We start from the raw sequence: 10624 nt of genomic DNA on the forward strand, positions 1-10624 counted from the left end.
ACAGTTTTATTAATGAGCACTGTATCTCATTGGGTAAATATATCAAGTACCCCTATACCATTTTATTTATGGTTAGTCTTTCGGTTTTGTTTCACGTTACATGGTTTCTAATGATCTATGTGACTTATCTTTTGGTACATTTTTTTTCCAGTGGCAAGAGACTTTGTAAAACAAGGAATAAATCCATGAGCTACATTGAGGGAATGTCATAGGTGTTTCAGAATCAACATGCTTTGTACATCCTACTCAAACTCTTCAAATATAAGCTATAAGTTTTCATCGAGTCTCCTACATCCCACTGCAGTTTTTCCAACGATAAGTTGGGTTAAGTTCAGTATTGAGTAATGTTCCTGCTATGAAAGAAGGTCATCATTTCAAGCTTTTCGAATTCAAGCTATAGATTATCTTATTGCTTCTGTTCTAACTTCTCGCAGTTTTTAATTTTGCTCCCTTAAGGTCTTGTAGAGTTATTTTTGTTGCAATTTGTTGCACGCTTCTTGAATTGAATTATTGAGGATGTTTTCAGCTCCTACTCTGTGAACTTGAAATAATTATGTTGTTATTGGCATCTGGAACATAAAACTTGTACAGCAGACTGCAGAAATCAAGTGGCCTCAAGCATTGTAAGAATGGCATCATCCATATGAAAACTTAATGTTGCCACAAACAATAAAAGGTGACACATTTCATTGTCATGTACATTATGTAATTTACTTGTTCTAGCTATACACTTGGAACAATTATCACCAATAATCCGAGCATGAGCAGAAGCCATCTTTAAAGTGATGAAATCTGGCACGATCTCGTACTATAATCTCGACATTGAAAACTCTGGAGATCAGTTTCGTTACCTCATGACAGTCATTGCATACCCTAAGGTTTTTAAAAATACGTATTGGCATACCTGGTTGCAACTTCAAAAGCCCCAAAGCAATGGCTAGTCTTTCACTGTGCAGCTTAAGGGAATGTTGTTTAGTTTCATTAAGTTCGTCGATCATAGGTGCTTGTGAATAGTCAGGTGAATAACCAACCGATTCTAGTTTTTTATCAATCACCTTTAGCATCTGGTATATTTCTTTAGTTTGAGGATGAGATGTATCTCCTGCAAAAAGTTCGTGAGCAACACCGTCCATCTCGATTGAGCTGCATCCAGGCTCTTTCTTTACGCCTTTATCGGTCATTAATTTCCTTACCGATCCAACATCATCCCACCTACTAGCTGATGCATAAACTCTTGATAACAGCACATAAATACCACTGCCAATGTCTCCTTCCGATTCAACGACTTGCCTGGCCAACTCTTCACTTAGCTCAACACTTGAATTCTTCTTAGAAGAAGCATCAAGAAGACTTCTCCAGATGACTGCATCAGGTCTCATAGGCATCGTTGATACAAGGTCAAGAGCTTCATCAATAAACCCTGCACGGGCTAGAAGATCAACCAAACACCCATAGTGCTCTAATGCAGGTTTAATCTTGTAATCAGTAACCATCATGTCAAAATACAGACGACCGTCAGAAACCATGCCTTTATGATTACAAGCACTCAAAACGCCAGTGAACGTAATGGAATTTGGTCTGAAACGCTCTGTCCTAATCATTTTATCAAAACATCTAATTGCTGCCTCAGCTTGACCATGCATTGCAAATCCTCGGATCATATGATTCCATGAAGTTAAATCACGTTTTGGCATCCTCTTAAAAACCTGGTGAGCTAATTCTAAAGACCCACATTTGCAATACATATCCACCAAAGAATTGTTGATGAAAACATCAATGGACAAATTAAAATCACACTTCTTCAACAAATAAGCGTGAACCCACGCACCCAAAGAGAAAGCCCCAAGACCAGCACAAGCAGTTAGAATACTTTGCAGTGTATACCCATCAGGATCGAACGAATTCCGCATTTCCCTGAACAGATTTAGAGCACTATTGAACTTACCAAACTGAACAAAACCTTCAAGCAACACATTCCAGGAAACCAAGCTTCTTTCAGGCATTTTAACAAACACTTTTTCAGCCAAGTCCAGAAACCCGCAACTTGCATAAAAATGAATCAAACTGTTATTTACATAAACATCGGAACCGAACCCATGTTTCAAAGCATGGGCATGAACTTGTATCCCTTCAGATACATCAAACAAGTAAGCACAACCTTTCAAAACAAATGGAAAAGTATGCTTATCAGGAGAAACCAGAGCTTGCTCTAGCATCTCCAAATAAAGCCTCATGGCTTGGTCTTTGTTGTTAACATCATTGGCACAGGCTCTTATAAGTGTGTTCCACATGAAGGAATTGGGGTTTTGAATTTGATTGAAAAGTTGAAGAGCGTAGTTGAAGTCAAGGAAGGAAGAGAAATGAAGAAGCTGAGAGTATAAAAAGAAGGTTTTTGGATGGTACGGTGAAGTGGAACGAAGGGTCAGGGCGTGGATTTGTTTGAGCTGAGAGATGTGGGTACATTGTTTCAAAGAGATGAGGATGCGACTGTGGGGGTCGAATGAAGGAGGGTTTGGGATGTTGATGGCTTTAGATGGAAGAAGCAGAGGAGGTGGACGTGGCCCTGTTGCAAGCGCCATACTTCGTTGTAAGAATAGGTAGTTCAGTTCCAACTCGGAATTAAGAGCGGATGCTTTGAGTGGCTTTCTAATGGATGACAGGTTTCCGGGGAGCCCCCCAAAACAAAAACGAATCTTGATATTTCAGTGGTTGGGCTTCTTAGGCCAGATATGTAGTAATGGAGAAAAGTGCCAAGTTGAAGGGCTAAGTTGAAAAAGAAAATTCAAGAGTGTATCAATCAACAATTGCAAAGTTTAGGATTTAATTTGAAAAAAAGTTGAGGTCTAATGTAGAAATAATTGTTAAATTCAAGCTCAAAAATGATTTCATCTTAAGATAAATTATATTGATTGATAATTTGAATCACCCATCTATTAATTAGTAACGGAAAGATTATGTTTTCGTTCTTAGCTAAATAAGACAATTTCAATTCGCCTATATATGGCATGGTAGGCTTGTGAAATTTGAAAGGGTTTAAAAAAATATTAAGCTCGAAAAATGAGTTTGAGCAAGAAATTAAGTTTATTTTAAGTATTGGATAAGTTTAGACTCTAATATTCAACGTTCGAGCCTAACCCTACTCAACCCGCTTTCAAGTTCATAATATATTATCATTTTCTTTTCTTTTATGTATTATGTGATTTATCATATAAAAAATAAATATACTATAATGTAAATATTAAAAAATATGGTAAATTGTTTATTTTTAAAAAATTAATAAAATATTTATCTTAGTAAAGGCTGAGATCGTAAGTCCTTCAGTATCCAAATTCTAGACTTTTAACAACATGAATATATGTTTACACCCCAGCATTTGAGGATCTAATGACAGAGTTGGTCGCATTGAAGCAAACAGGGCCCGTTGAACAATTCAATGAAAATTTGCAAGTGTCCTCAACCAGCTTTCCCTTTCTAATTCATAGACCTTAAGCATTTTTCTTAGTACTTTAAGTTGCTTAAGCCAAAGAACTTAATTGATGCCCTTCACATGGCTAGGCAAGCAAAACCTGTAGTCCACACTAACTAGAAATGAAACTACACTACTTTGCATAAATCTGCTAGAAACTATCATGAATACTAACTCTAAATCACATTATAATCCTAGTCAGTTCTTTCAGAGTATAGCCAATCCTAAAACTAATTACTCTCCAAATCAGCCTTCGCAGAGTACAACTAAATTTTTTGGTTTTAATCGTTCTCAAACTATTACCAAACCTACCTCTACCAATGTTCCCATACCTAGGACCAAATTTCCTAGCCTTACTAAGATTGAGGATAAAAAAAATAGGGTTATGCTTTTGTTTTAGGGTTCAATGTAGTTATGGACATACATGTACTAGATCCCAACTCTATTACATATTGTTAAAAGAGAGCGATAGAGAGAATGAGTTCGAGTCATTTGTAAATTGTTTAGATGATCTTGAACTTTGATGTCTAGGATGATGGTACATGAAATAATTTGAGTCTGAGTAATTTGAGTTTGCCTGTTTGAAAATAATGTCAAACAATGATAGCCATAGTTAAAGGGGGGTTGAATTTTTACTAGGGACTGAGTAAAGAGTTCCTTAGCAATGTAAGGAGGTTCACTTCTCTACTAATTTTTTGGTGTTACTTTTAAAGGGATGTGGTATTGTTTTAAAGGTTCAATGGTTAGTGAAATTGGACCCATTGTGTGGGATTTTATTGCTCCCATAATAAAATTTCAATTACAGTGGGGTCAATTGAGTGGTATATAATCTGGTGCAATTAATTTGATGAAAGCTAAGTTGTGTTCGAAAGTAATACAACCTATGACTATAAAGATGGAGTTATATCTTTTCTCTTATTTGATGACTACCGGCACACAATCAAAGGTTAAGGAGAATTTTATGAGAAAAAAAAAAGGGTTGCTAGAGTTTTTGGTAGAATTTGAGGATATTTTTGTTAAGTCTAGAGAGTTGCCACTTAAGAGGCCAAGACCATAGGATTCCATTGAAGAATGGAAGTCTTGCTGTCGAAATAAGGTCATATAGATATCCAACCATCTAGAAGATTAATGGCTTAGTATTACTTTTGAAAAATACTGTGAAAAAGTGCTTTTGAGAAGTTTAGTTTAAAATATAAGTGTTTAGTATTGCTGTTGAAAAGTGCTTTTGAGAAATAAAATGTCAATTTTAGACATGGTAATATGAAGTAACAAATATGTATTTAAATAATGTTCAAATTAGTTAATATTATGATATTTTAGAAAGAATATAAAAAATAATTTATTATAACTTATTATTAATATTTTAATATATAATATTAATTTTAAATCTAATTAATTAACATGAATTATTTTAAATATATAATATATAATATATTTTAAATATTTAAATATAATTATTTGTAATTAGATATTAACACAGTTGTATTATTTTAAAAAATAATTTTTTTTAATTTTTAATTAATGATTTTAACACATTTGTATTATTTTATTTTAAAATGTAATTTGAATATATAAACCATATTAGATATTAACATAACATAAAAAAACATAAACCTAACAAATTAAAATATTACATGTATTTGGATTAAAGTTTCAAAAAGGGATAATAATTATATACCAAATATAAATACTAAAAATTTTATATTAGCATTTACAATTCAAAGTGAATTCATTGAACTAGAAGCTACAACATCTTTTGTTAGTTAATTCAATTTCAAAACTACTTGAATTGTTTGATTCACCATCATCATCATCATCTTCACTTTCTCCATCATGCACATTTTCTAAATCAATAATATTCTCATATGCCCTGTTAATATTTTTGTATTCCGTAAAATCTGCACTATTTCGACCGACATATTTTCAAATAAGTTTGTGTATCGCCATTGTAGCAACAACGACCATCGTTTGCTTTTCAAAACTATAACTTACCCTTTCTGCCATAAAAAATGTCTTACATAAATGAAATGCCAGCGTTTTAAGAATTTACATGACTTATCAGTTGAAGAACATAGAGATGCATAACGTTTCCAGCTATTTGTTAGAACAGGAAAATATCTTCTAGAATTTGTTGAAAAATCAGTGAAATCAAAATAGTCAGTGGATTTCACAACTCACATGGAGTCAATATTATTCCCCAAAGATTTTATGAAGGCATGTTTAAGAACACCAAGCTTTCTTAACATTTAAACAATTATTATCATCTCTAATAAGTTACTAACATAAATGTAGCAACAACTGAACAACATTATAATTGCAAATAACTGCTCAATTTCGAAATACAATTGATTCTTCATCTTAAAACAAAAGACTAGAAAAAACTTCAATCAACTTCAATTAACAAGTCACTCTCTTTACAAAACACATGCCTAGTATCTCTTCTTAAATCCACCTGCAAGCAACACAATAGCATTTTAGAAACCTCATGTGCAGTACACCCAACTTTTTGAAAAATAACATTACTATTATGTTTGCCAAAGAAACCTACGGCCAAATGAATGAACTAGAGATTATGCCTAAAAAAACATTCATCGCTATAATAGATACCATCATTTTAATAGTTAGTGATAGTCTTACTGCTAAACTTGCAAGTTACTAGAATTTCTTTTCTAATTAGGCTGAATATCGACATATAAGACAACCCAATGTAACACAAAATTATTTTCGCCAAAAAGGAATGCTAACTAACCTCATAAGCATTTAAATCCGAGAAAAGAACCTACAAAAGTATAGGAATTCTTTTAGATTGTATTAGAAGAATAACTACATATGAAAATGACAGCATTTTGACAGGCATCACTTAGCATGAGATTGCTCAGAAAATTCCTGAATTTGTTTACCTTCTTTCTAGGTTCCACTTTTCCTACTTCGGCACCGACCGAAACTAACTTAAGTTGAAATCATAAAATGAATTAAGGCATCTCAAGCATTCATTTGAAAAGGGGAAAAAGGTGTTTAACAGATTGTCATCATACCTCCCCATCAAATACCTCTCAAACTTGACAGCTGATTTGGGCAACAAAACTCCACCAGTTGATTTCTGTGGTATAAAAATTGCAATTCATTTTCTCAACAATTGACAACAATAGGGGAACAAAACAGAAGATATTCATCACATGAGACTGGCAAAAGTAAATAATCTCTCAAAGAGCGCCTAATGATTTACAAGTTTATACACCACAGCCTACAAATGTGCATTCATCCACCAATAGGTCATCATGTAGATATACTTCTATGCTTAAAGTGTTTCACTGAGTTAATGTCAAGAGTTAACAAGATACAAACTTACTTAATGAAACTACTTAACAATCTAAATATAGAGTAGTGAAACCAACATCAATTAAAAATAGCAAACTTATGTAACTCAATCTTCATATAAACTTAGAGAAACACGGAATGGAAATGAAAAACAACAAAGATAAAGAATAAAAATAAAAACCCTTCAACATCATCATTATCCGTTGAAGGTAAAAGTTTGTCACAAGAAAAGCCAGAAAAAATAAATAATCGCCATCTCGTTAAAAAAAATCAAACAATCAATTGTTATAAGATTTTTTTTTCTTGTTTCATCATAAGAGATAGAAATATTCCAATCCAATATCAAGAGCTAAAAAACTTGATTCTTTCACAAGCCAAAACAGTTGCAGAAAACAACTAAACTAAGCATAAGGAACAATTAAAGAGAAGAAGAGAACAACTAAAACAATCGCAGAAGAAAAGAAGCTCACTGGTGGAAGAATTAAGGAGGAACAACTTGAAATGGGAAAAACGAAAAAATTAAATTGAGAGTTAAAATGAGAAGATGAGATTAGAGGAGTAGAAAGAAAGAAAGAGAGAGAGAGAGCAGCAACAATCTTGAAGAAAATGGAAGAATTAAAGAAAATAAAAGAGAAGAGAAGTAGAGAAAAAAAACTTAGAAAGAGAAAAGGAAGAAAAAATTGGGATTCTACCGTGTGTTTTGAGAGAAGACTAATGGAGGATAAAAATGTAAATAATCAGCCAAAATCACTTTTAGCTTAGGAAAAGCTAAAAAAATTTTGGATTCGTTTGATTGTCAATAAAATATTTTTCGTAAAATGATTTTTGGAAAATGTTTTAGTTTTCTGTAAAATGATTTACTGAAAAATATTTTTTGGTGTTTGATTGAATCTATATAAAATATTTTCTGTTGTTTGGCAGATTTCCTGAAAATATTTTCCGGAAAAGTTGTTTTTACATATATTAATATATATTAATAATTTTTTATATTTTAAATTGTTTTTACATATATTGCAATGATTTATTTATAATTAAATAAATCAAATTAAATATATAATATATAATAATACTCAATTATTAAGCTAGAATATTAATCGTATGAACTAGATAAATGAATCAATGAATCGTAAATTGGCAGCAAACTTTATTCAAAAAACATTGAAATTCAATTTTATCGTTCAAGATTTTGATGTTTGTATATAATACTGTCAATGTACACTTCTTAATTTGAACATCTATGGAATTGTCAGGATCAGCCTGCTGAACTTTTTGTGTATGAAGAAAGGGTTGGAACTTGGAAGTTGCGAGTCGCTACAAAGACAGAAGGAGCCAAAGATTGAAGAGAGTTAAAGCAAAGGATAGAAACCACAACATGAAAGCCATAGCTGCAGACAACTGATATCTACTGCATATCTTTGGCAGGCAATATGTCGAGCTGACATTGACCAAAAGACTTCTCACACTAGCAGTTGAGCAAGCCGCGGCTAGTGAGAGAAATGACAAGGCCTGCAATCAGATAAATCACATGTTTTTACATCAAATTATGATAAGCGATAACACCATGGTGATGATATACATAATAAGCCTTGTAACATACCTAGTCTCCAACAATGACAACCAGCAGTACCTTTGGTTGTCGTGGTAAGCCTTTAATAAACACGGAATATGTGTCAACCAATGCTAATGACACACTCTATGGAGTCACTAAACCCATGACTGTCACCAAGTAGCTGCGAAAAAATTTAAAGGAAAATTGGAGATTGATTTATCACCCAACAATTGGTGAGCAACAATGAAAACACAAACATTATCTTCTATATCATTATATCTAATGAGCAATTGAACATTATAGTTTGTACCTACAATTGATCAAACAACACCATAAACAAAGCAAGTTTAGACATTAGAAGACCTTATCCTATGGCAATTTTTTATCATTCAATAGATTTTGTTACTAGTGCAAGGGCTTTGAAATTGCAAGAACATATAAGGTAAGACGACCATGCCAGTCATAGCAAATTGGTACTTATGGTCTTATGTCATAGCAAATTGGTACTTATGGTCTTGTACAAATGCTCCCAACATTGTGCATTTTATACACAAAAAAAGACACATTTTTTGCATTTCCATTCACCTAGTGAAAACTTTTAACAGAGGAAGGAGAATAACAAATAATTTCAATCTGAATAGAGTCGAAAATAAGAAGTCCGAAAATCCAGCCTTGGATAACAAATATCATCAGCAAATAAGTTATACAGGTTTCTTCTCACTGCAATATGGTAGAAACAAACTTTTATTGCCTACAAAGGATGGAAAATGCTAACTCAAGCCTTAAAATAGTTCATACATCAGAAGCTGCATGCGAGCCAATGGCACCTCAAGAGGCATGAAACTTTACACAGTTAGAATCTTCACATTTACCCCTAAAGTTCAGACTTCAAACAACAAAAAATGGTAGATGAACTAGCTTTTTATAGTGTCAAAATGCTGCATTGCAACAAAATATTTCAATCAATATAATGTGATTCATTAATAAGATCATTTTGCTACAAAGATTTCAATCAATCCAAGTCTGAATTTTTCTTTTTCAGATGAACCAGCAAGCTACCTTCAGATCAAGTCCTGGGGTATCAATGATGGTGAGGTTAGGACAGTGTGCAAATTTAGCTCTCATTACAATTGGCTTAGGAGAAACTGAAGTTTTAGTCTTTGTTGATTTTATGACATCCGCAATTGTTGATGCTGAAACAACTGGACTTCCATATTCTTTAGAATCTTCTTCCTGTTTTCAATTGTCAATTTTAAGTATCAACGAAAAAGAAGACAATGCAAACATAGGAAGCTGCTCAAATGGAGCATTTACTCAATGAATACCCAGATGTTACAGAAAAAAAAACTTTTTTCTAGCAAACATTAACCCTATAGTTTAAGATTATTCAGATCTAAAACAAAATGAATCCTTGGTAAATAGATACATTATCGATATTTAACAAAATTGATCCGTCTAATTTATTATAAAGAAAAAGCCTTAAATTTTTCGATCTTTGATTTTAAATATTTCTTTTGATTATATAATTTGAAATTCTTCCATCCAAAATCCAGTTATTACTTCATATAAATTAAATAAACACAGATAAAAGCCCAATTCAGCATATAAAAAAATCAATAAAAAACTTTAAATAGAAACATAAAAACAAGCCCCCTAAAAATAAAGTTATTAAATCAAAAGCACCCAACTCTAAAAGCAAAAACCACCTGAAAGCGACAACGAGGCTCAAGTGCAGAACGGTAATGAACCATCTGCAAAAGGAAAGGTTGTTGAGTACCCATTTCAATTTCACGCACATTGAAACGGAATCCAAGCAAAGCTTCAAGGAGAGAGCTTTTTCCATCAGATTGACTGCTGAGGGCTACAATTTTCGGGAATCGGCAACTTCTCTCCGAAGGCCACTACCATGGCTTGGAGGCGATTGTAGGCTTCGAAACGGGAAAGGGAAGGGGTGGGGGAAAGGGAAGGAGAAGGGGAAAGGAGAGAAGAATGGGTCATTTTCCGGAAAATGTCTTACCGAATTCAAAATGGTAAGACATTTTCCTAAAACAAGAACTCCTTTTTCCTTGTTTTGTAAAATATTTTACAATAGGAAATCATTTTCCGCCAATCAAACACTGGAAAACTTGTAATTAATTTTCCGAAAAATCAATTCCGCCAATCAAACAGACCTACATCTGAAGAAAAATACTTTTTTTTAAGTTAAAATTTTCACTCAACCAATGTTTGTTTAGCAATGTTTTGGAGTGAAAAGTACTTTTTGAGGAAAAAGTCCTTGTCAAAAGCACAAC

General features: G+C 32.9%; 2 protein-coding genes and 1 long non-coding RNA gene across 3 annotated transcripts; all 3 read right to left on the minus strand.

Annotated features, from left to right (window-relative positions):
* Positions 1-621: 621 nt before the first annotated feature.
* Positions 622-2720, minus strand: LOC107899607 (pentatricopeptide repeat-containing protein At1g59720, chloroplastic/mitochondrial). Its single transcript, XM_016825373.2, has one exon. It carries the CDS (start codon positions 2577-2579, stop codon positions 744-746), a length of 1836 nt encoding a protein of 611 aa, XP_016680862.1. The 5' UTR covers positions 2580-2720; the 3' UTR covers positions 622-743.
* A 2981-nt stretch (positions 2721-5701) lies between these two features.
* On the minus strand, positions 5702-7486 carry LOC107899610 (uncharacterized). The gene is made up of 4 exons (XR_005911914.1): positions 7255-7486; positions 6502-6566; positions 6216-6245; positions 5702-5918 (listed from the first exon to the last, which is right to left on the minus strand). It is a non-coding gene; the product is annotated as an uncharacterized lncRNA (long non-coding RNA).
* A 418-nt stretch (positions 7487-7904) lies between these two features.
* LOC107898463 (dynamin-related protein 5A) lies at positions 7905-10556 on the minus strand. The gene is made up of 4 exons (XM_041090778.1): positions 10040-10556; positions 9393-9566; positions 8382-8514; positions 7905-8290 (listed from the first exon to the last, which is right to left on the minus strand). Exons 1-3 carry the CDS (start codon positions 10112-10114, stop codon positions 8455-8457), a joined length of 309 nt encoding a protein of 102 aa, XP_040946712.1. The 5' UTR covers positions 10115-10556; the 3' UTR covers positions 7905-8290; positions 8382-8454.
* Between the last annotated feature and the right edge of the window lie 68 nt (positions 10557-10624).

This window comes from Gossypium hirsutum, chromosome D04 (assembly GCF_007990345.1).
Source record: "Gossypium hirsutum isolate 1008001.06 chromosome D04, Gossypium_hirsutum_v2.1, whole genome shotgun sequence".
Classification (NCBI taxonomy): Eukaryota; Viridiplantae; Streptophyta; class Magnoliopsida; order Malvales; family Malvaceae; genus Gossypium; species Gossypium hirsutum.